The sequence below is a fragment of the Cyprinus carpio genome, chromosome B21, assembly GCF_018340385.1.
Source record: "Cyprinus carpio isolate SPL01 chromosome B21, ASM1834038v1, whole genome shotgun sequence".
NCBI classification, from domain to species: Eukaryota; Metazoa; Chordata; class Actinopteri; order Cypriniformes; family Cyprinidae; genus Cyprinus; species Cyprinus carpio.
The window spans coordinates 2,438,485-2,464,896 of record NC_056617.1 but is presented as its reverse complement, the minus strand read 5'-3'; the positions used below and the strand labels follow the sequence as shown (position 1 = coordinate 2,464,896).

The following is a 26,412-nucleotide window of genomic DNA, read 5'->3' as shown; positions in this document are numbered from 1 at the left end:
GTTTTGTTTTAGCTTTTTCATTTTTCATTTATTTTCATTTAGTCCATTTTGGATTATCGGTCATATGTTCAATTTTTATATTAATATCCCCTCCCCAATATGACTTATTAGTTAGAGCAAGGCTTTATAATGTTGTCTTATTTTAATTTTATTGTATTCAGTAATATGAAAACCATAGAAAATGTCAAAACTCCAAAGCTAAACAAAGTATTTTTTCAGAAATACCTCAAATATTTTAGATTACTGTATAGTGTTTACCTGCATTAGTTCATTTAATCACAGATTTCTATTATATTCAATTTATTTGGTTTTATACATATAAAAGGAGGGTTTCAGCGTGAGCTATCAGTGGCGTCGTCCACGCGTGTTTGCTTGTCTCTTTCATGGACACAATGAGGTGAACGTGTCAAGGGTTAAAGGTCACGGCGCCTGAAACACAGCAAGCAAAATACAGCCTTTCAGCAACAGAGAACGAGACACGATGAAGATATCATGGAGGAATATGCAACAGAGACCAAACTGAAGCGTTCTTCTAGAGAAAACTCGATCATTAAAGCACTTCCATGTTAAACTGCTCACGCATGCAAAGCAAGAGCAGTTATTAATTAACCCTGAACACTCAAAACAATCAATATGATCATCAGAGACACTCAACAAACCCTCTCTGCACGGTCACACACACTTTCACACAGACCTCAGTTCAACATTGGTTTAGGGACCATACATTTTTGTTTGGGGCTGCACATTTCATCATATTTATTTAGTCCATTTTGGTTACCATTTAAATAATTGTAGTTGAATTATTTAATTTTAGACCCCCCCCCCCCCCTTTTTTTTCCCCCTGCATTGTTTGACATCCTTGTTCCAGTGATCAGGTTATTCTGAGAGGTCAAATGTCACGGGTCACCTGATCTCCTGTGACCTTTCACTCAGAGTTTCAAATCTGCGTCCATAAAATCCTACAAAAATCTCAACGTGAAATGCGTTTTACAGAGCATTAAACCTGAAATCTTCATTCCCAAAGAATGACCATACATATTTTGTCGCAAAGCGATGTCAATACTCGAACTTCAAAATTCAGTGAACAACTTAATATAATAAAAAATAAAAAAATGAACAGTCATGTCGTGTGGACGTCAGGAAGAATCAAAGCACTGCCAAAAGGTAATGTTATGTCAGATATTAACGTCGTGTTGTGTTTCTAACCCCTTTATGAGCTTACATTAAATCTTATAAATAATATATATATATATATAGTTTTTAAATGTAATTTTTCAACTATTTAAGGTTCACTATCCGCCATGAGAGTTAATTTGGAAATTGCTCATCAAAAGAAATCATGACCCTTTTGTAAATGCTACAGAATTTTATATAATTTAAAATTAAAATAGGGAATAAATGATCATCGTCTGTGAGTTTTAAAATTATGCATGTCTAATTTCAATCTGATTTTTCACGTTAAAAACAACAATAAAACACGAGAAATATCTATTTATATATATAATAAAAATAAAACAATAAAAAACAATAGAAAATTGTATGAATGAATGCCGCATTCTTCTCTCACTGATCTATTACATTATTCAGAACATTATTGTCATGTGGAATATGAGTCGTACAGACAGATTTACACGCCTGTGAGACTTCGTGACTTCAGTCGAACTTAATTAGAGAATTAAAAAAATAATAATCTCTGAGCACCTGTTAAAGCATTTCATGCACGACGAGATTCGAACAACAGACTCAAACCAACTGCCTTCAGTGTGTGTGTGTGTGTGTAAACGTTTTCTGAAAGACTTGTGACGTGTAAACTCACCACAGACTTTCAAATCTCTTGTTTTAACCTTTAAAATGTGATTTTGTTTAGTTTTGTCGTATAGGTACAGATCTCAAGGCCCCTGGAGGTTTATTTCAGTTTGTCGCATTAAAATCATCTTCATTTCAAGTAAAATATAGGCTAGCTTAATAATGCATAATAATGCATAATATTAATAATATAGCTACAATAAAATAAACTATAAAACAACATAATACTTTTAGATCTGATAGTTATTGTTTTGCTTGACATCAGAATTATTTTTATATTTTATGTAAATAGAATTCACAGAATGAGAATATTTGCAGCCAACAAGATGACATTAATGCCATGACATGCCTCTCGGCTGAACATGTTTCTTAACGCTGTATATTCAAATTAAATTACATTTTAAATACGCAAAATCACTGAGAATATCAGAAAACAAACATCATCTTTGTAAAAGTTAAAAAGTCCAACCGAACGTGTTTTGTAACAGCAGGTTAACATGTTATGTTCGCCGAGCCCAAAGACTGTACTGTCGTATTTACAGCTGTGGTGCAATAAAAATATTAAACGGCTTTAATAGCCAAAACACTGGTTGAATTTTTCCGTTCGTCTTGACACTAATTCAGACGGACCTCGTGGACGTTTCTGTCTGATGTGATTTGTGACGCGCCGCGCAGGTTCGGATAAAAGCGCATTTACGAGCAAAAGAAGCGCCTTTCAGCCGCGTTTAATGCTGGAGGAAGGTCAGAGACTTACCGAGAGCCGCCGGATCTCTGTACGCGCCCCGAACAGATGCAGCGCAGGACGGTAACGGCAGCATCATGGGGTCCGAGGCGCATTGATTCTGATCAATAGTGCTGCACTTACACAGCAGATGGCCAGAGAGCGACAGAAATGAGGAAAGACAGGGCGAGAAGGAAAAAAACACGATCCCAATCGAAGAGTCAATCGGGCCTCTTCAGCTTGTAGCTTGAAAGAAGAAATTATGCATCATAATAACAAACTGAAGTGTGTTTCATTTACACTTAATCCATTCAGATGAACGCAGAATGAGTTAATCTCATCACATCTGAACGATTGCCGTGAAACTAACGCGTCTTTATAGTCTACATTATTGTTTTTTTTATGTACATATATTAATCAGAGCATTTATCAGTTTGATATTGCAATCAGCAATCAGATGCATATAAAAAATCTCACAGAAAACAAAAATTGTTTTGCATAAAAAAAAAAAAAACTTAACTAAATGGATTTAAATAGCATACCATTATCTTTATTAATCCCCTGGTTCCACAGTGAAAATTTAAGACTAGTCCTAGACTAAAATGTAATTCTGAGCTGTTTCAACTGAAAGAAACTTGCACTGACTGATCTTAAAATAAAGCAGTGCATTGTTTTGTCTCGAGATGCACTAGTAGCCTATTGTTTTTTCTAAGGCATGTTAATAAAAAAATGCTTATTTGTCCTAATTGAACTATGGCCTAATCCTGCCTTAGTCTAAAACACCTGTCTGTGAAACCAGGCCTTTGACTTCTAACTGTTTTATGTAGTATTTTAGGTGTATGTTGATTTTTAAAATTATATTTGTCTTATAGGCCTGCTGAGAGGTTATTTGATAAGTTTATCTGCATAGGCTAGTAAATATAAAAAGTTTATCATCATTATGTCATCTGTTTAATGAAACATATTTGTAATAATTTCTACTCCATTTTCTATTTTTAAGTCAAATTAATGTGGCCCACAAAGTATAAATTAATGTAACAAATTTTGGCATTTTTCTGTCTTTTTCTTTCTTTCTTTTTTTTTTTTTTTTTTACAATTTAGAAAATTAGAAAACCGTTTATAAAACATGCAACAGTTTTGTCAGTGCATGTAATAGGCATATTTTCTGTTTTCATGCGTTTTGGTGATTTTAATGTTAATGTTGTGAAAAGTTTTTTTAGGTTCTATAAAAGCCTTAAAAAATACTGTTAAATAATGTGTAATAAAAATACTAATTGTTCCAAATGGAACTAATATCACAAAAATAGCTCTTTTTTAAGAGTGAACGTTCGTTCATTTGCGTTTGTTGAATTTAAAGCTGGCAAAGTGAGTTTGGCGTTTAGAGTTTTACATGCATTTAGAAAGAAAATAACGTCTCTCTCTCTCTCTTTCAGATATCGATTTTCTTTGACATGAATAAGGGCCTTTTTCAGTCAGTGATTCTTCGCATTATAGTGGAGTGCGCCACAGCAAAGCAGCACAAAAGCTCTCGCAGAACATCAGAGCAGGAATCAAGCTCGTGCGTGTCCGTCACTGCATCTCCTGCAGCAGGTAGCCTATACAGACACTTTTCCTCCAATTTGTGGCAGCTGAAAGGCCGGGGAGAGTCTTGAGGAGGACACTGGGCCCCCTGCACCTCCTGCTCCTCCTCTGACAGCTGATCAAAAGAAAAATAGGTCACGCTTTTCAGACTTCTGTCGCTCATCCTTAATTACAGTCGCTTTAAACAAAAGCAACATCTGCGCATCCTCCAAACAAAATAGCAACCGGCATTCGAGAAATCTGTTCCTTCTGAATCACTGCAAGCCAAAAGAAGTTATTGCGCGAGGGGATTGATCGATTTAAAACAAACATGCAGAGCCTACTAAAATTTAAAAAGTACACTTGTTTTGTATATCTAGAATTCACGCACCGCAAATTCTGATTCCTTTTTAGACATTCGAATTTAACGCGCTGTAAAATTGTCTTTGGAAACAGAATAAGGTCTTAAAACAACCCTAGCAAAATTTTACAAATACAAACAAGACAATGATCGGCTCCTGTTTACAGTGTGTGCATTTATATTTACAGAGCCCAAAATTAATATGCATAATTAATCTTGTAGATGCAACGCATGTAACGAGGACGAGTTAAATTAATGGTTAACTCGCAGAAAACACGGGGGGAAAGACATTTAAACCTATGTGCAGGTGTTCAGTGTTTAAATTCAATGGATGAAATCAGATAGATAGATAGATAGATAGATAGATAGATAGATAGATAGATAGATAGATAGATAGATAGATAGATAGATAGATAGATAGATATCGGTCCATCGAAGTAAAAAAAAAAAACTAATATTCAGTAATTTGCACGACGATGCACAAAATAAAGATATAGCTAGAATTTTTTTTTCTCTCTCTCTTTTTTTCCCAACAACTACTAATGCGTACACGCACTAAATGTAACTTTAAGGTAGTAATATGTGCCCTTTGGGGGTTAATATGCAGGTTGGTAGCTTTTTTCCTGAGAGTGTACAGTTACATTGCAGGATTTTGAATAGACCTGTTCTTGTGATTATATTTTTGTGTTGTTTCGTAGAGGATGAACTGGATAAACGATGCGTTTGCAATGACAGCGAAGCGCCCTTCTGACGCGCGATTCCAGATGCAAAGCCAGCGACTCCGAAGGGCTTCGTGGAAGCGTCAGCGATTGGCCATAGGCGCGCTGGCGAGGAACGCGATTGGACCCACGGCGAGTCAATCAAGGCCAAAACTCCTCCTCTTTCAGCAGGGTCGGGTGCGCGCGGAGCAAGCCCACCCCAAACACCTCCAGCTGCCCAAACAGAAGACGCAGGAGGAGTAGAGGACTCGGACATGGGGAGAAATCAGCACTGGCCCGTCTGATAGAGATCGGTGTTTTTATTTATTAAAAAAGGAGGGAAAAAAACCCGAGAGGCCTTAGGAGAGAGAGCGAGAGAGAGAGGGAAATAATAAAAACAAATACGGAGAGAAACACATCCCTGGCACAAAGCTGGAGATAAATCAATGGACTGAATGAAGACTGCCTATAACGCCTATCGATGCCTGGCCAAGGATTTGGATGCGTACGCCATGAACCCAGAGATGACAATGGACATTGGCAGCCTAAGCCATGAGCAGGACTTGATGAGCAGCCACAGCCCCCATCACAACCGCAATCCGGGGGCTTCCTTGCGGATACACCAGGATCTGACCGTGGCGCCGTCGCGCTCCGCGATGGTCTCCAGTATGGCTTCGATTCTAGACGGCGGCGGCGGCGCAGGAGGAGAGTACCGTCCCGAGCTTTCGCTGCCGCTCCATCACGCCATGAGCATGCCCTGCGACACCTCCCCATCCGGGATGAGCGGCACCTACACCACTCTGACCCCTCTGCAGCCCCTGCCGCCGATTTCCACCGTGTCCGACAAATTCCACCATCCGCACCATCACCACCATCACCACCAGCGTTTCTCTGGGAACGTGAGCGGCAGCTTCACCCTCATGCGGGACGAGAGGACTCTACCAGCCATGAACAACCTCTACAGCCCCTACCACAAAGACATGAGCGGGATGGGGCAGAGTTTGTCCCCTCTGGGCAACGGCTTGGGCTCCATCCACAACGCACAGCAGACGCTCCACAACTACGGCGCGCACAGCCACGAAAAGATGCTGAGCTCCAACTTCGACGCGCACACTGCCATGCTGGCCAGAAGTGACCAGCACCTCTCCAGAGGCCTCGGTGGCCCCGCGGCGGGCATGATGCCGCACCTCAACGGGATGCACGGGCATCCGGGCCACCCTCAATCCCACGGGCCCGTGTTGGCTTCCAACCGGGAAAGACCGCTCTCCTCCTCCTCCTCCTCCGGAGCGCAGGGCTCCAGCTCGGGGCAGCTGGAAGAGATCAACACCAAGGAAGTGGCGCAACGTATCACGGCCGAGCTCAAGCGCTACAGCATCCCGCAGGCCATCTTCGCGCAGCGGGTGCTGTGCCGCTCGCAGGGCACGCTATCCGACCTGCTGCGGAACCCCAAACCCTGGAGTAAACTCAAGTCCGGCCGCGAAACGTTTCGCCGCATGTGGAAGTGGTTACAGGAGCCCGAGTTTCAGAGGATGTCGGCCCTTCGGCTTGCAGGTAAGACAAGGTATCTGCTTTTGAACATCTTCTGTGGCGATTTTTAGGCTTTGGCGCGAGCATTTATTGCTTAAAACGTTTCACTGATGCGCAGACACGCGGCGTTTTTTTATTATTTCAAACGTCAGGAGTGAAACAATGTATCGCTCCGCTTCCGTTTTTAGTTTTTCCGTTCTTTATTTACTTTTGAAATGTTGCAAGTGCGTGCTTTGGAAGAGCCGCTTCGGTCTCTTTTCTCTCTCTCTCTCTCTCTCTCTCTCTCTCTCTCTCTCTCTCTCTCTCTCTCTCTCTCTCTCAGTCAAAGAAAAGCTTTCAGAGAGGCGCTGAATAGGGATGTGTTGGTAATTACTGGACTGTTATTCCCCTCTTGCCCCTCTACATCAGGCGTGTTGCCCCCTCTAGCGATGGGCGGTGCAGGACCCCTTTTCCTTTGTTCGGATGAAGAAAAAGCAAGACTTGAATTTTGTAGTTTGGTGTGCAAGGTGTCAGAGACGGTGTCGTGTTGTTGAAGAGCATCCTATGAGTGCATTAAAATAAAAGCTTGGTGCGCATTGATTTTTAATTTGTAGGGTGATGCACAATTATTCACTGAAATAATGGACAGCTCTGATGCCTCATGCATTGTGCAACACAAGTGTGCAAGCCTGTGCATTAACTTCAGCTGAGAAAAACACACAGACTGTGCATCTTTCACTTAAAGAACAATGCATTTGAGTGTCAATAAAAGGTTCGGAGAAGGAGTGTGTGTTTGAGCTGTTAAATCACATACCAAAACATGAGCATCTTTATCAAAACGTCCCATCATTGACTCTTTGCATATGATGCATTCAGCTAATGAAATGCACTGTGAACGGCCACAGGAGGCGATTGTTTTGTCAAGCATGATGCATTTTATTTCATCAAGAATGCGATTTTAAGCAGAACTGTGCTTTGAGATGTTGGCGTAGGCGCTTTAATGCTGTTTCCCTGCAGGGCTCTGGTCTCACAGATGGCTTTGGGTTGGGGGGAAGGTATTATGTGATCTGCAGGGGAATTGAAAAGAAGAACAGAGGCTGCAGCGGCTCGATGAATTATTGATAGAAATCTCTGCGTGACCCTCAGCTCAACGCACAAAACGTCACCTTGTCTTGGGTTAAACAGGCAGAGATGTGCAGCCCAGCACCTGCCTTTTGTTCGGCGTTTTGGAGGAGAGAAGAGACGCAAATAACGAAGCAAAAATAGGCTGTTAAAGGAGTTGCATGTCATGACATCAGAAATGTCTGACGCAGAGAGAATTGCTGGCCGCTTTGTTTTCATGCTTGAATTTCATGCATGTAGATGTTGACTCAGAGCTACACTCTTTAAAATGAAGGTTTCACATGGGGTTTTCACACCGATACCAAAGAACCATTTCAAATAGTGTGAAGAACATTTAAAAAAAATTAAAGAACTATTTTCCACTTTAAAGAACCTGAAATGGAAAGATTCCATTGTTGTAGAGGTACTTCATGGAACCATAATTCCAAAAAAAAGAACCTTTATTTTTAATTGAAATTTGTAAATTCATGCATATTATTCAGCATAATATAATGCTGGACAGATGAAAACTGATTTATATATTCAAATTTCATATAGATCTACAGTGGGGTCTATAAAAATCAGCAAAGAGAACAGTGAACTTTTAGCTATATATATATATATATATATATATATATATATATATATATGTGTGTGTGTGTGTACATATGTGTGTGTGTACAATATTTAAACTGCAAAAAAACAAAGTTTTGTCAAAAATTTCAACCAAAAAGTAGTTATTTTTTAGGTGACCAATCGAATGTAAGTAAATGAGTGTCATTGTTCATGTTACTCTTTGTACAGACGGTCAGATCTTCTTGCTTTGATTGAAGATGTTGTTTGTTCTTAAATCATGATCTTCGGGTTTTGCCCTTTTAGAGTCCAACTTGTCATTAAAGTCAAATGTTTAGAAAATGTAAAAAAAAAAAAAAAAAAAAAAAAAGAAGGTTTTTTAACCCCATTATATACTCATACTTGAAGGTACATAGCGATTTAATGACTTATTGGTCTTCTTTAAGCATAGCGGTGCAGGTGCCTGATGTCAGGAGAAAACGAGCCTGTCTTTGCACTATTAATTTAGTCAAATCAAACGTGACGTCTGACTGGACCTCATTCTAGTCACACGGTGCAGGCAATCAGCTATTGAGACGAACCTCGGCCTGTGCCGTCCGCCACGGACAAACCACTTTATTAAGTAAATGATCAAAGGGGACAAGCGCTGTTATACGAGTCAGGACAGGGGAGATTGAAAAAGAGCCAGTGCTGGAGAAACTCTGGGTCCCGGCCCGTAAATAAGAGCACTGGAGATGGATAAATATACCTCCAACCCATGCCAGACTGCATTCGGAGAAACGTCTCTCCTGATTTGGGCTTCTGCAAATGACTATTTCGCTTTCCAAATTGAAGACAGACAGGGAAGATATGAAATATTGGAAAGTCTGAGAGCACTTGCATTTCTGTCATTTAATACAAAATGTTTATTTACAAAGAATATTAACAGAATACCAATTTGAGTGAAAGCTGAAATGAAAAATTAGATGCATTAGTGCATCGGAGTAACAAAACCTGATGATCATGTTCTCCATCATGAAAGAGCATCTTGAGCATCTTCAGGAAATCTGACCATCTGTACAAAGAGTCACATGATCAGTGACACTCATTTACTGACATTTGATCCTAATGTTGCTATGACTCAATTATTTCTTTATTTTCACATCATTTTTTTACTACCCAAAAACTATTTATTTACAGGTTTCCATGAAAAAATCCCAGATTTTCAATTTGGTCTCAAATAATTGGACACAATTGTAAATTATTATTTAATTCCAAAAATGTGGTCTCAAACATTTGGATGTCAGTGTAAATTTTGTTTATTTCCAGATCCCAGATTTTAATTGTGGTTTCAGACATATGAACGCTACTGTATATCATTATTTATGCATTTGCATGGAAAAAATGTTTACATTTTCAATGTGGTCTCAGATATTGGTCACTTTTTTTTTTTTTTTTTCTCAAGTTTGCATGACAAAAATCCCAAATATTTGATGTGGTCTGAGACATTTGAACATCACTGTAAATTATTATTTATTTCCATATTTGCATGAAAAAATCAGTGTGGTCTTAGACATTTGGGTACCACTGTATATTATATGGTTGACCGATATGTGTTCTTTAATGGCAAATGCAATATCTACAGACGAGGCTGGCTGATAAACGCTGATGTACATGCTAACCGATAATAGTATTTTAACAGTAAGTCACTATGAAATGATTAATTTTTATAGCATAATATGAAATTCTCTTTAAAAAATAGCAATTGCATATTATCAGTTTTGTAGTGCTTAGTAGACCCCAAATGACCTGGCCGATATATCGGCAAGTGACTAGTTAGACTATGTATACTGTCACAATGAGCTTGTGTCAGATGTATGAATTTGTAAGATTTGAATATAAAGTGAAAGCAAAGGTGCAAAACAAAAGCCAATCGGGCATCATGCTGTCAGTGTGTTGTTTTCTGGACATCTCAAAGGGCGGAACCAGGACAAAGAGATCAAAATCCCAGGCAAGCACTGCTGTTTATTTTCGTCCTGTCGTTCAGTAGTGTGTGTGAGTTATGTCACTTTCTCAAACAAATATGTGTTGCTGAACGACGGCGGATCGATGCGGGTAATCTCTTAAAGATTAAAAGGGCATTAATGCTGGCAACAATAACATAAACGTGTGCACCCAGTTCGCATTGATCTGGAACCCGATCCGGACTTGTTCCAGTAAAGCTGACGCTGGAAGAACGTTCCCAGCAAGCCGACTGACTCCGTGCTACAAAAAGACTCCTGGCGGGCTATTCTGAGCCATGCTTGTTTAAAAGGATCATTAAAGCTGATGAAGCCGCCTGGATGAGACGCGAAATCAACACATAACCAAGCGTAGATGTTTTCCAGAGGATGTTTAATCACTCTGGCTCTGTGTGGAGGAGGCCGGCATTAAAAGGATGCGTCCGGTGACCTTCACACAAAGACCAGGGTGACGTGACGCGCCTCGCGGCTCCAGAGAGGACGGCGTCTGATAATTATAATGGCTTTGTGGTGCTTTGAGGGACCTTTTAGTGATGAGATTCTCTTCTCAACCCAATAAGTGTGTAACACGGGCCAAGAGAGTGAAATAATCCCGGCAGAAATATGATTGGGCCCGACTGGTTTATCAGATACTCTTGTTATTGTGGTCAAGCTGCTTTTGATTCATAAAGCAGGCTACTCCAATCTCATGGAAGATGTCCTAACATTATTTTATGAAAAAACAGCATTGCCTGTTGTATTATTAAGATTATGCAGTAACGCTTTTCAATAAGGTTTCATTAATTAACATGAACTAATAATGTACAATACTTCTATAGCACTTAATTTCAACATTTACAGATACTTTCTAAAACATCTGTGAACTAACATGAACCAAAAAAAAGTTCTATTAACTAACATTAAAGAAAAGCAATAAATGTTGTTAAAGATGATTGCACCGTGAAACCTTATTGTAAAGTGTTACGATTGCTTTCTTTAGTATTTTAGACATTAAATTAGATTAATTTAAATTAAATCATGTTATTTTATTACTGAAACTTCATCTGTTACACATCTGCACTTATATAGTTCAGATAATTAAAAAAAAATACAAAAGCGTAAGTTTGATTGAACAAGTCTTTTTTTTTTTTTTTGCCACATACTTCATGGAGTCATGTTGCAATCAGTCCAATCATATTTAAGCAGATAAACTCTATAGTGGGGTCTAAAAGTCTGAAAATGCTTCTAAATTCTTAAATTATTTCAACATTTGTTATTGCAAATGATACCAGCAGAGTATTTTTTTAATGAAAAGTTGAAAATACTTAGGAAAAAAGCTTCATTTTATGTCAGAACTGCTTTGTTTTAAAATGTTTAAAATTCTAAAACTGTATTTCCGTGTTTATATCCCAGATGTTTCTGACTTGTGTGTCTCACAGTATGTATTTTCCTCCTCACATATATCTACCGGCTCAGATCTCTGAAGCGTGCGTTCATGCAGTAGCAGGTTGTTTTTTAGTTTTGAGGTGAAGTGATGTGATTATCTCTGTGTCTTGTGATTGGGTGATCGCCGTCAGCACTGGTCTGAGCAAAGAGCAAAGTTTTTGGTCTCTCAGCCCCACAAACGGCCTGTGATGCTGTCAGTAAGTGCACAGCGAGCCAAAACATGTTTTTTATGGAGCGAGTCTGTGGGGGATACATTTGTCTGTCAGTTTATCTTTATATTTTGTTTTTTTTCTTGCGTTCCAGTGGTTTTCATGTTAATGATCTATAGATGAATGATGTAAATTAACTTGTGTGTGCAGCATGGTAAAGTTTATTTAATGTAAAAAGTTTTTTTTCTTCAGTTTATACACCATCATGTCTCTTACTGTGCTGTGGCTTGCTAAAAAGGAAAGGCAACTTTTAACTTCAGCTATGAGGAAAGAGAAGGTTCATGTTTGCTTTTCTAGAAGCTGATAAGAGCTTACGTAATAAAACATGGCCATTATTTACAGTTGGGTCTTATGTTCTTTTAAATGCAGCTTTTGTTAGAGGAATAGATAACAATTTCTGGCATCATTTGTTCACCTACATGTCATTCCAAACCCGTTTGCTATTTTTTTTTTAATTTAGGTTTTAGGTTTGTACATTTAGGTTTATGCTTTTGGCAGATCATTGCATTGCATTCCCTGGGAATTAAACCCATGACTTCAGCATTGCAAAAAAAAAAAAAAAAAAAAAAAAATAAATTATAATAATAAAAAATTCAGGAATATATTCATTTTAATGCAAAAGGAGAAATCCTGCATCTTTATGCAACTCTTTTGCATTTAGTTTAAGTCTATCAAGCCCCGGAAAGCCATGAAGTACTGTTAAAACATTCATATGCCATAGTATGGATTAACGGTATGATTTAGTGTTCTTGTTATTATTGGAGCTACTAAATAGATATAGTAATTTTTTTAAATCTTTGTATGGAAATGAGCTGCATGAATATCTACTTTTATCCTTTAAGGATGGAAAAATCTAATGGGTTTGGATCTGCATGAAGGTTGGATAAAGGATGACAGAGTTTTCATTTTAGGATGTGATGCAATCAAGATTTGTGTACTTTTAAGACAGGTTGCTTCTTGCCAAACAAAGATACGGATAACAAAAATACCTATCTAAGTAATCAATGTTGCTTATTTACCTGTGGCACTTTTGTGCATTTGTAAGCATTCAGTGTGTTTGTGAAGCTGATTGGATCGTTGACTGATGTTGTTGACGAGTGTTACCTCATCAGCATTGTTTCAACACACCGTTTGTGAGTGTTCTGATTGGCTCTATCAGTGTGCTGATGTTTCTGTCTGGCAACAAACCTTTGAACCGCTGATGTCATCATTTGAGACCCAGAAGAACTCTGACCTTTTATTCACTTGATCAGAGAACATTTGTTCTGTTCCTCATGGAGATCGAGATACAGTGACCCTGCACTTGCGTCTCACTTAAGGACACTTCAGGCAAAACCACTGTTTTTGTTTCATGCATTGGTCAAGATTTTGGGCTGTTTTTCTTCCATAAAATGTCTTTCAGACAATTGGAAAGAAAACAACCAAAATACACATTTCAAAAAATTCATTTTATTACACTTTTCCTATTTGCGTCTGTAGATTTCGTTTTCAATACATATGTTAAAAGTTTTTTCTCCACTTCAGCAGAACTTACATGCACCAGACTTAGCAGTTTTATTCCTTTCTATAGTCTGAAGATTTTTACTGAGGGGTTTATTTATATATCATTCGCCCTGATTTGTATAACACTTTATTCCTAAAAACATGGCAAAAATCCACATCTTTTAAAGGCCTAGAGTTTCTTTCTCCACTTCAGCAGTGCTTACTTGCACCAAACTTAGCAGTTTTATTCCTCTCTATTGTCTGAAGATTTTTACTGAAGGGTTTGTTCATATATCATTTGCTTTGATTTCTATAACATTTTATTTTTGAAAACATTACAAAAACGTCTTTTTTCTTACTGTTGACAGTATTTTCAGAGTGATAAAAAGAGATATCCAAAATCCCTTCTATAAAAACCTTCTTCTCTAATGTATCAACAAAATGAAACAAGAATTTTGTACCTGGCTTTATCCAACGTTCTGAATAATTTTCTGGAATTTCATGCAAATTAGTGCATTTTTAATCACACAAGGGCTCGCTTGCGTATTTAAACATATCAGAAATTTGTACTACAAAACAATTGTCTTAATGTACTGATTAATCAACTGGGGAAGTATGTATTGTCCATTTGATAGAACGTTTACCCCATTGCATTAAAATTGTTGGAATATCATTGCATTACATATCAAATATCACAGCAAGTGTTGTTTATTTTATTTATTTTTTTAGAAAGATGCACAGACACACTTTATAACCAAAATACTTAACAGTATGATTTGAAATGATAAAACAGTAGTTCTAAAATCAACAAAAAACACCAGCTGATAAAAAGACATTTAGTGGAGAAAAGATCAGACATGCACATACTTGGTATCTTTATTATAAGTGTGATGCATGTGAACAAATAATTTTGGTGTTACTGTATTTAGTTCTGGCTCAAGCAAGATGATCCACTGCAGAGAACACATGACTCTGTCTCTCTCTCAGTTTCTCTTTCCTTCCCCTCCTCCATCTCTCGGCGAGGTGTCCAGCCTCCGCATTAAGGATATCCGCACATGCACAGAATGACACAGCTAAGTGCAAGACTACAGCATAATGCATTTAGCAAGTCCTCTCACTCTAACACACACACACACACACACACACACACACACACACACACACACACACACACACACACACACACACACACACACACACACACACACACACACACACACACACACACACACACACACACACAGGCCACTTCCAGAAGAGCGTATGCTTAGAAAATGGTTGATGTTGAGATCGGAAGCATTTGAGCGGCCTGGCATTCACACCACAGATCGCACGACTGTGAGAGTATGAAACACTAGCCGAATTAAAAAAAAGAGTAATTGTCTCTCATCTGTTATGGGAAGGTTCCAGCGAACAAGTGAAAACATCATTACTGATCGTGTTTTGTGGCGAAATATTGATCTGATGTCACCCACCGCCCCCCACTCCCCGGCTCTCATTCCCTCGCTTTCTTTGTGTATCTCTTTTTCTCCCTCATGTAAATCTGATGACTTTAAGATGCATGTGACTGGATATTTAGAGATTCTGTAAATGGCATTAGAAGTGCTTTAGCTAACAAAATTGAGAATTTTATTAACATTTTAATTGTTTTAATTTAGTTTTTTTATGTTTGTTGTATTCATTTTGTTTTAGTATTTTTTATTTTTTTGCCAACTAGCTGAAATAAAATAGGTTTCATTTTTATGTTTATTTTATTTTATTTTTCAGTGAATGTTTATTTCAAGTACCAAAAATGCTTTAATGGATTTAGTTTTAGTTAACTAGAAAAAAACCTGATATATTGAATCTACTGACAGCCTAATTCAATACATTTTGTGTAAGTATTGTGAAATAAATGTTTAAATTCACCAATTTTGCTACACCCATTTTGGCAGATCACTTATTCTCAGTTTTGATTTTTCTTGCATTAAAATCATGCAAAGCATCAGACCTCAAGGTTTTCTGCTTTTGTCTCCAGAAATGAGCTTCAGCTGCATCCGCATGTATAATTCAGTGGTGATCAGACAGCGGTTTGTTTTTGTAAAGTCATGGACATAATGTACCGAGAGAACTGGCAGAGTAAAACTACTGCGTCTGATGTGAAGACTGCAGTCAACGTGAAATTTACCTTAATGCGTGTTCCTTGTTTTATAGTCAATGATTCATTAGTGCATCTTATTGCAGTAAAATGTAATATTTTTACTTTAACTCTGAAAAGACTTTCCTTATCTGCTGATGTCATGTAGGCCATGTTGGCTTTTGCCTAATGTAAATGTGCGTTGGCTTTGTTTTTTTTGCGCTCTTTTTCCAGGTGATAGAAAATAATGTACAGAGAAATGGAGTTGGAATTAGTCACATGAAACAGAGATGTAATATTCTTATTGCACATAAGAATCTTTAGAGAATCCATAAAGAATCAAATATGTTCCCTAAAATGAAAATCCTGTTTTTATTCTAATTAATTTGTTCTCAGAATTTCTGAAGATCTAGAGGATCTTAGACAGTATATATATATATATATATATATATATATATATATATATATATATATATATATATATATATATATATGTGTGTGTATTAGTATTGCTTCCCAATTATGATACACATTCCATTAGCAATCCTTTGCACAGTTATAGTTTTTTTCATTTCCATGCGTTTTGCTTGATGTTTTTCTGAACAGACAGAAATTACTTTTTTCCCCACCAAATTTCAGTTCAGTTGAATTGAAAAGAATTTTAGTAAATTTTCATTTGATTTATGTTGTAGTATTTCAAAAAAATTCCATTAACCATCATTAGCATTCCTTTAGGATTTTTTATACTTCAAATTAAATGAAATCTGATTTCTTACAGATTACAATATATACAGGCTGATGAAACAGGCTGGTCTTTGGGTTCCTCATTAATTACTGAAGGTGTAAGCTGATACCCAAGACAGGCCAGAACTGATCGATTTCACACGGCCGGGTCTTACAGGGCAACCCAGAATGCGTTCAGATCCGAGTGAACGACGGCGGTGTGGTTAGGACCGTTCCACTGGACGTTTCCTCTCACACACATTGATTTACATTTGCCAGCGAGCAAAGATAAACCAGCGGTGTGAGAGCAGCTCTTACCCGTTTGATGAAAGGCCATGGAAACCTTAGGTATTGATTGGATTGATTGAACTCTACCCCTTTTAGAAAAGCCCAAAGTTGACACCCCCTCCCACCACGGAAATGGTAAATCCCTTTGAATAATATAATTGCTTTTTTGATCGCACTGTAAAGCGCCATGAGAGCCCGTCCTGATGGAGTCAGTGTTGCGTGTTGACGGCTGAGATTGCGACTCCGTGTGTGTGTGTGTGTGATCATTTCGGCCGAAGTAAGCAGAATACCAAATGATGACGGGGAAATTCACTACTCTACAAAAGCAGCAGTCTGGAGCTTTTATCCAGAGCAGCACTGAACAGAAAGCCATCAGGGCCTCATAAAGAGAGCTGGGTTTAGGAAGTAAACATTGATCCTTTATTTTACTAGAGAGAACAAAAGGAGAAAGTACAGCTGCCTCGTGCACAACAAAGACAACCGACCCGGCTAACAAAAAAGAAAAGTGTTTTGAAAACGTTACATCTAAATGTTTAAATATGTTTCAAAATGTTTTTTCTTAGTTATGCGAATGTTCCATTTTCTGTTCTAGTTGGAAACTTTATGGGAATGTTACATTTTAATGTTCTCTAAACTTCCTGAAACATATAGTTACATTTAAAAAATGTTAGTTGAACATCCAACAAAAACGTTTATAAAACATTCTTTGAATGCTTTTGCATTCTTTGAATGTTTTGTGCTAACATTTTGAGAAAATTATTCTTAAAATGATTTTTATCATGTATTATATGAAAATGTTTTTCTAAATGTTCTCTGAACATTCAAAACGTCTCTTTTAAACGTTTTAAAAACATCTTTTGATTATGCGAACATTGAGGGAACATTCCATTTTAACTTTTTGCAAACAATTTGGGATTAATGAAATTAATTAATTACATTTTAAAATGTTAGTTAAACACCCACTTAAAAGGTTTCAGAAAAACAAATGTTAGTGCTTACATTTTGAGAAAATTGTTAAATATTTTCTAAGAATGTTTTGCATTAAGTTTCGAAAACACTATTTCTGAATGTGCTGAATGTCAAGTTTTTTTTGAATGTTTAAAAATGTTTTTCTTGGTTATGCAAATGTTAATTTTTATATTTTGTAATGTTATGGAAATGTTACTTTTGAATATTCTCTGAAGATTTAGTTACATTTACATTACATAAACATTTAATTAGTTTCATAAAAAAAATTCTTCAGAAAAAATGCTAATCTTTAAGAAAATTATTAAATATGTCCTAAGTATGTTTTGCTAATGTTCCCATTCAGTTATGAAGACGTTATTTCTGAATGTTCCAACCATTTTAGCTACATTTAAAAAAAAATGTTAGTCGAACATACAACTGAAATTTTTTATAAATAATAATAAATAGTGCTTTTGTTCTACTAATGTAACTGGAGGAACGTTTGCGCATAACTTTGAGAGAACCTTTCCAGAACTTTCCCTGTTAGCTGGGGAAAATATTCCCTGAATTAATTTCTAAAAATGAAAAGCACTGGGATACTAGTTGAAGCGAATGCTTATGGATTTTTTTCTATCATAATTTGAAACCAGTCCTAAAGGATAGAAATCCTATATTAATTAGAGAATCATTTGACTGCTAATAGAATCTTGTATCATTATCCTAAAGCATCCTAATCCTAAATAGGATTTTACAGAAGAAAAGGGTTCAGTTTATCCAGTAGGATCTTATTTGCTTCTTATAGGATTCTTATTGATCCCATTATAGGATCCTTTAGGATTTGTTACAAATTATGTATTCCAATTCCTCGAATCCTGTATGTATTCCTTTAGGATTTTCCAGACTAAATTCCAATGTTCCATTCTGAAATTGCTTTCTATTTATGAGCACAAACATGAATTATTCTGTTAATCCTGCAGTTATTATGAATTTGGGCCCAGTAATGGTGTCTAACCAGCAGAAATGATGGCACTTTTTTGGAAAATGCTAAAGATTGAGACCCTGCAACTAAATGATGTATTTTTAGTAAACCTCAGAGCTTCAAATAAGCACACAGACAGTATTTTGTGCATTTTGCAGAGGAAACGGCTGATGTTTTGACAGACAGAGGAGCTTCAGTAATGGAGGCTTTGAGTGGAATGGCGCTCACTGCTCGTGTTACTGATGGATGAACAGATGGATGAACAGCACCATCTACTGCTGATCACAACTCTGTGTGTCTGTGCTGGACAACACAAGACTGAGATCTTAAACATCAAAATGATATGCATCTGTGATTGTCTAGATGATGATGTGCTTCTGTTACATTTAAATGCATAACAAATTAATTAGTCCGAATTGTAATAAGTAATCTGTGGCGGTAGTGCATCTAGTCTTATTAGATGTTTGCATTTTCTGGTGAAAATGTGAGTGGTGCTTGCACAAAAGAGTCCATCTTGTAGCACAAATAATGTTGGATGAGTATGACCAATAGAGAAGCTTGACTAAAGCAAACACCTTTACACACATTTGTGTGTGTACACTTGCTTCTGAACAAATACTGTAATAATATTTTGTATATTAATTAAAATTAAATTGGCTAATTTAATTTTCTGAAACATTTCAGTTGGACATTTATTTAATGTTTTTTAAATGTTATGACGTGTTGTTTTCAGAGCATTCAGAGAACATTTGTTCAAAGTTATTTGTTCTTTAATAACATTATTTATATATTGTTCACAGAACAAAGTTTTATTTCTGAAATGTTTGTTACATTTAAGTTTTAAAACATCAAGAGAACATTCAGTAGAATGTTTTAAGTTATTTGTTATTTAATTAAATTTTATACATTGTTCACCAAAAATATTTTCTGAAATGTTTTAGTTGAACATTCATGTAACATTTTTTAGTTGTTACTTGTTTCAGAACATTCAAAGTAACCTTTGATTAAAGTTGTTTGTTCTTTAATAATGTTATTTATACATTGTTAACAGAATGTTTATTCCTGAAATGTTTTAGTTGGACATTTATCTAACGTTTTTTTAAACGTTATCAATTCTTCTTTAAATTACAAACCTTTGTTCATCCAGTAACATTAATAGATCATTCATTCAAAGTTGTCTGGTCTTTAGTAACATTATTTAGAACATTCAGAGAACATTCAAAAGTAACGTTTCTGTAATGTTTGCAAAATGATCAAATGGAATGTTCCATTAATGTTTGCAAACAACATTTTAAAAACCAGATGTTTTGAATGTTCAAAGAACAAAATGTTTTCATAACTTTAATAAGAATGTAGGCGAAATGTTCTTAGATATAACATATTGTTCCAAGCTGGGATGACTGATGGACTAAACTCCTTATAATCTATATTTTTACAGGGAATTTGTATGTAAAAATATAGATTATAAGAAGTTTAGTCCATCAGTCATCCCAGCTTGGAACAATATGTTATATCTAAGAACATTTCGCCAAAATTCTTATTAAGTTGAAATTAATGAAAACATTATGTTCTTTGAACATTCAAAACATCTGATTTTTAAAATGCTGTTTGGAAACATTAAGTGAACATTCCATTTGATCATTTTGCAAACATTACAGAAACATTACTTTTGAATGTTCTAAATGATATATTTAGAATTTGTATGTAAAAATATAGATTTTTAATTTAGTTTAGTCCTTCAGTGTGTGTATATATATATATATATATATATATATATAGAGAGAGAGAGAGAGAGAGAGAGAGAGAGAGAGAGAGAGAGAGAGAGAGAATGATGAACTATGAAAGTTTGTGCAAATCATTGCAAATAATCTGGACTTGAGTGGGTTAATGGAAGTTGAGGATAAACGCTGAATGTCTGTCAGAGTTTAAGATCCCTAAACACTCACTTCTGCATTTCTGCTGCCATTGTTTCTGCATCAATTATACATGCAAAGTGTGGAAATACTGCTGTGCATTTGTCTTTATCAAATATTTAGTTTAAGCGTGCTGTGATAGGGGCCGGCGAGGGCTTCGTCGTTTTTACACACGCGAGTCTCTTGGACGTCTGTCTGCAGAGCTCAGCAACTTCTTCTGCCTGAGTGCAAGACCTGCGCTTTCTCACACTCTTTACACTTGGCCTGCTGCCACCTTCATTTTATGACAAATGGGTCTGCGCTGCATGTGTGTGTGTGTGTGTGTGTGAAAGAGAAAGCAAGTCTGGTAATGAGGGTGTGAATGCAGCAGAAATGAAAACACACACACAGACTGTGTAAAACCACACTGGCGTGTGTGTCCGCCTTTATTTACACCGTCGTTTCCTCTTACATAATAGTTTTGTACTCAATTGAGCTCTTAACCTGATTTCTATTGATCTGGACCAGGCTCAGTTGTGCATACTTAATTCAGAGAAGTAATCAAATCAAATCTTGACACACACACACACACACACACACACACACACACACACACACACACACACGTGTTGTGCTGGTTGAAACAGTAGCGTTTATGTTGTTTGCAGATGAAAATATGTTTTAGTACATTATTAGTGCTGTTGATTTGTATTTTGAGTTGCTGCATGTGATTCTTCAGTGCAGATTTGTGGCAGAAGTGATGTGATTTTAGTCGAGCATTCAGGATTTTCATTCATCTTTGGATGAAATCGAAATGAAAAAAATATTGAATAGATGTTACATTTATAAAAAAAAACTATTCAAATATTTGTTAAAGAAATACATTAAAAATATATTTTTTAAATATATATTTAAAATATTTTAATAAAAAACAAATATTTTAAAATATTTTAATAAAAAACAAATATTGTAAAATATTTTTTGATTCTATGGAGTGAAATTCATTTTTTAAATAAAAATGGTTAAAAATTAAAATTAAAATACTAAAATTAAGTACTAAAATCTACTAAAATCTGTTTAGTACCTTTTATAATATACTGACAACCACCATAATAAATAAATAAATAAATACAAAATTAACGAGAGAAAAAGAGGAGGAGTAGCTTATACGTTTATGAACATATTAATATATAGAAGGTGCACAAAACAGCATCATGCAAACACACACAACCCTAAAATAATGCAGTAAACATTTAACAACACAAGACGTAACATAAATCTCTAATGTACATAGATACATTTTAAAATTAAAAAGAAATGTAATTATGAAAAAATATCACAGGAAATTTCTGTTTTTTCACTGTAAATTATAAAAATATTTTACTGTAAAATAGCATGAAATGTCCCTTTAGATTATATGTTCTTTTACTTACTGTTGGTTTACCTTATTTTGGAGATATATTGAATTAATTCAGATCTGATAAAAACTTTTGTTGGACTGTAAGATAAAAATATTTGTCTTTTTAAAGGTAAATGATTTGTAGACACACCTGAGTTGTGAGTCTGCTGTTATATTTATAGTTTTTCATCAGAGTTTTCTAGTCTTCTTGATGTGTTTTGCATGAAATCTATGTGAAGTGTTTCAGCTTTAGCAGCGTTTACCGAGATCAGCAACAAACTCACACACAGGTCAGCAAAATCCACAATCATTAAAACTGTAGAAACACTTTCATACACATTAATAGAAATTCTGCCCGAGGCTGTGATGAACTGTATCCTACAGATATACTGTGAGCAAAGCTGTTTTAAATGGATTGACTTCTTTAGCTATACTGTATATGAAGCGCTTTGCAAAATTATAAAGCAGCACAAATTATAGAGCCAGATGCTACACATAAGTCATGTTTTAATTGCTGGACGGTTTGCGTATTTACCATTGAGTCTGTGTCTGAAATGAAATACTAGACACTTACAATTATTGTGCACTATATACTGCCTATTATTTATAGAAACAGCATGTGAAACAGTATGCAATAAGAGATGAATGCATGAGTGGTATGCATTTGTTATCTCAGAAATCCGTTATATTTAAGATAATTTGTTTTGTATTTTAATTCAATTTTTTGTAAAAAATAAATAAATAAAATCTGAGATACTGTCAATTTTTTTTCTTAATTTGTCATTTTAATTCATGATTTTAATGCATTTTTTTATTTTATTACATTTTAATTCAGCTTTGTGTAAAAAAAAAAATCTTAAGTTTTAGTTGTGTAATTAAATACTTTGTCAAAAAATCTTAATTTGTAATTTTAATTCATGATTTTTAATGCATAATTTTTATTTTATTTTATTGCATTTTATTATATTTTAATTCAGCTTTGTGTAAAAAATGAATATTTAACTGTCTAATTCAACAAGTGTCAAGGCAGAGATCTCTGATTAATTGACCATTTTATTTCATATTTTATTTATTAATTTATTTATTTTTTTACTTTTTTTAAATTGGTGCAATCATTTCTGCTTGTCAGACATTAAAATTGGGCCCAAACACACAATAACTGAAGATTAACAGATAAATAACAGAATAATGCATGTTTATTATCATATCTTGAGACCAATTTTGTTTCATAATGACAAATATAAAGCAACTGCATTAGAATTTAGTTAAAATATATCCTGAAGGAATAAGTACAGGATTCAAGGAGTTAGAAATGCAAGATAAATTTCCATTGTGGGATATGCTTTGTGCGCTTTTGTATACAGTACATTTTTCCAAATGTTGCTGGTCATTCGTATCTATTAAGCACACTGTGTACAGTTTTTACATTCTGCAGAAAGAGTGCTAGAGTGTACTGTATGTAATCCCTCGCCCCTCTCTCTCTCTGTACATATATCTGTGGTGTTTGTTGTTGATTTGTTGATGCTCTCGGTGTAGATCAGACTGGTTCTTGCTCTGGTTTATCTGGTAATTATCAGGGGATCGTGTGTTTTTGGTCTCTGGAGTCTGTAGTGATAAAAGACCCTAAAAATAAAGCCAGCAGCTCCAGGTGAACAGGAGTGAATTACTCTGGGAATCGTGGTGGTCGCAGAAGCAATTACCTGGAGAGGATCTTTAGCTTCCTCAAATCATCTACAGCTTTCCCGTGAGACGCACTGATCACAGAACAGATGTTAGAGATGTTTGAGTCCTGATTTCTGAACGAGAATCTGCTAAAACGTATCTCAGGAGGTTTGTTCTAATGCAGTGTCAGTGTTATACTTTACTAAAAACTAAACTAGAACTGAATTGATGAAAACCTTAAACATTTGAAATATTTGGGCAATTCTCTGAAATAAAAATTAGTTTAAGAACAAACATTGCTGAAACAAAAACTGAAATAAAAGTAAATTTAAGCTAGAAATAATTGACAAATGCACATACTAAGCAAAGTATAAATATTTAAAAAACAAAAAAATTATACAAATTACAAAAACACATTACAAAATTACTAAAACTGAAATAAAAACTAAATTAAAACTAATAAAACTGACAAAAGCACATAACAAAATTAATACTAAAACAAAAATAAATTAAAGCTAAATAGAAATATAAAAACAATAAAAATGAAAAAGCAAATAAAATTAATAAAACTGAGATAAAAATTTATTCAAGTTTAATAGAAAAAAATAGAAATAAAATAGAAATAGAAATAAAAACTAACAAAAAATTACACATTTTTGCACATAAAGTGACTAAAACTGATATAAAATTAAAGCTAGAAATCTTAAAAAATTAACAAGTTACAAAAGCACATTTAACAATTACTACGCCTAAAACTGAATTAAAATAACTTTTAAAAACAAAAACTAACAAAAATGACAAAAGCACATAATAAAATTGCTAGAATTAAAACTAAAAAGTAAATTAAAGCTAAATAGATATAAAAAAATAAAAGAAAAATCACATTAAAGCACATTAAAAATTACTAAAACTTAAAATGGACAAAATATGTTAATAAATACTATAATAACACTAGGGTTGCAAAAAGGTGGAAAATTACCAGTATATTTTGGAAACATTCCTGGATTCTTTGGAATATTCCAGGGGATTTTTGGAAAGTTTCCACCCCTTTGCAACCCTAAATAACACGGATGGTGCTAATCATGAACAACACGGTCTAATTGTCCTTTCTGTCACTCTTTTGGTATTTTCTCTTTTATGTAATTCTAATCTGATAATCCAAAGGTTGTAGGTTCGAACCCTGCATTAACTGTTTGAGTGTTTGCTAAATGCATGAATATAAGTGTGATTGATTCTAACGTGTTTCTTCTCTGTCTTTTGTGTCTCCTTTCTAACAAACGAAACCCCCAGGTGCAAAAGAAAAGAGCAAGACCCGAGCAAAGACAGGAGCAATACACCAAAGAAATCACGGCTGGTTTTCACAGACCTGCAGCGGCGAACGCTTCTGGCCATCTTTAAGGAGAACAAGCGTCCGTCCAAAGAGATGCAGCTGACCATCTCGCAGCAGCTGGGTCTGGAACTGAACACTGTCAGCAACTTCTTCATGAACGCCCGCAGACGCAGCCTGGACAAATGGCTGGACGAGGGGAGTCTGGGCAACACGTCGTCCACCTCCAGCACTTGTACCAAAGCGTGATCAGGTGACGGTCAGTTTTTTAAGAGGAGAAAATCATTCCGAAGGGCAACGAGAGGAGAGAAGCTGCTTACCGGCTCGAGTCGCAGTCAAAACACACCGATCTGTTCATCCAAAGAGCTAAACGCCAGGAAAAACGCTGAAAACAAACCAAAGGGTCTGCATTTCACATCTACATTCATTTCCAGAAGTGTGTGTGTGTGTGTGTGTGTGTGTGTGTGGAGATACTTTAAACTATAAGGGTGAATCTCACAAAAACACATCCAGGCCACATTTAATGCAATATAATACACTGCTAATAGAGCATTTTTGTCTTGTTTTCAAGTGCAAATAGCATTTACTTGAGAAACAAAACATATTAAGATTTTATCTAAATCTATCAAAATTAAATGAGTTTTGCTTTAAAAAAAAAAATGCCAACGTGAACAGAAAAATAAACTGAATTCAAAGGGAAAACAATTATTTGAAATGTAATTATAAAATATACAAAGGTATTATACTAATATACAATAATATTAATTATTTTACACAAAACTTTTTTTAAGAGTGTAATTGGCATACAGGCTTTTTAAAAAAGAACAACAACAATAATAATATTTTTTATTAGTATTGATAAAAATAATAACAATTCCCACAAATTCCCGTTGTTGATTATTTCAATTATCAGAATCAGAATATTATTGTTATTGTAATACAGTATTTTTTATTACAGTAATCTGATTTTTTTTTTTTTTTTTTTGCATTATGGTAATGCATTTTAATTGCATTTAATGCATTTTGGAGTGAAATATGACTTGCATGTTCTTCTTTGTGAGATTCACCAATCACATAACCACACAGGTTTAAGATGGCATTGGGTCGCAGGTTTTTCTAACACACCGAACCCTGAAAAAACCCCGTCAGAAGCACAAAGCACAACACACGTGAAGGACACGCCGACCACAGATCTCTCACACCGTTATTGGCCGGCTGGGTTTGTGAGCACAATCCTGAAGCACATTAAATTTGCAATAGAACAGGGGCTGGACCACACCGATTGTTCTTCTATGGTTAAAAAACAACTCAGGATGATACGACCGAAGAACAAGCATCTCACGAGCTCAACACACTCAATGAATTACATTGCAAGATGCACACACACACACACACTTACACACACATGCATCGCTGTATGTTGTCTTGACTGTAACTGTATTAAGCTAAGAAACCAAACACAAGTGAACTGGCATTGGTGATCAGGGCCTTTACAAGAGTTTAAGAGGACAATCTCCACACCAATGCCTGCCAGTTTAGCTTTCCCAAAGTGTGCATGACTCCTTCCCTCATAGCTCCTAGCTCTTTCATACACTCATCTCAAATTCCATCCCTCGTCCTCATTTATTATTGAACC

At 35.6% G+C, this 26,412-nt stretch overlaps 1 protein-coding gene across 2 annotated transcripts; it reads left to right on the top strand.

The window, feature by feature from the left end:
- Positions 1-1,032: 1,032 nt before the first annotated feature.
- On the top strand, positions 1,033-25,488 carry onecut2 (one cut homeobox 2). 2 transcript variants are annotated; one of them, XM_042747553.1, is made up of 4 exons: positions 1,033-1,164; positions 3,961-4,117; positions 5,147-6,707; positions 24,740-25,488. In XM_042747553.1, exons 3-4 carry the CDS (start codon positions 5,602-5,604, stop codon positions 25,023-25,025), a joined length of 1,392 nt encoding a protein of 463 aa, XP_042603487.1. In that variant the 5' UTR covers positions 1,033-1,164; positions 3,961-4,117; positions 5,147-5,601; the 3' UTR covers positions 25,026-25,488. The 2 variants fall into 2 exon arrangements, with proteins under 2 accessions (XP_042603487.1, XP_042603488.1); XM_042747554.1 differs by lacking the exon at positions 1,033-1,164 and having other exon boundaries at positions 3,964-4,117; positions 5,147-6,697; positions 24,740-25,034.
- Positions 25,489-26,412: the final 924 nt, after the last annotated feature.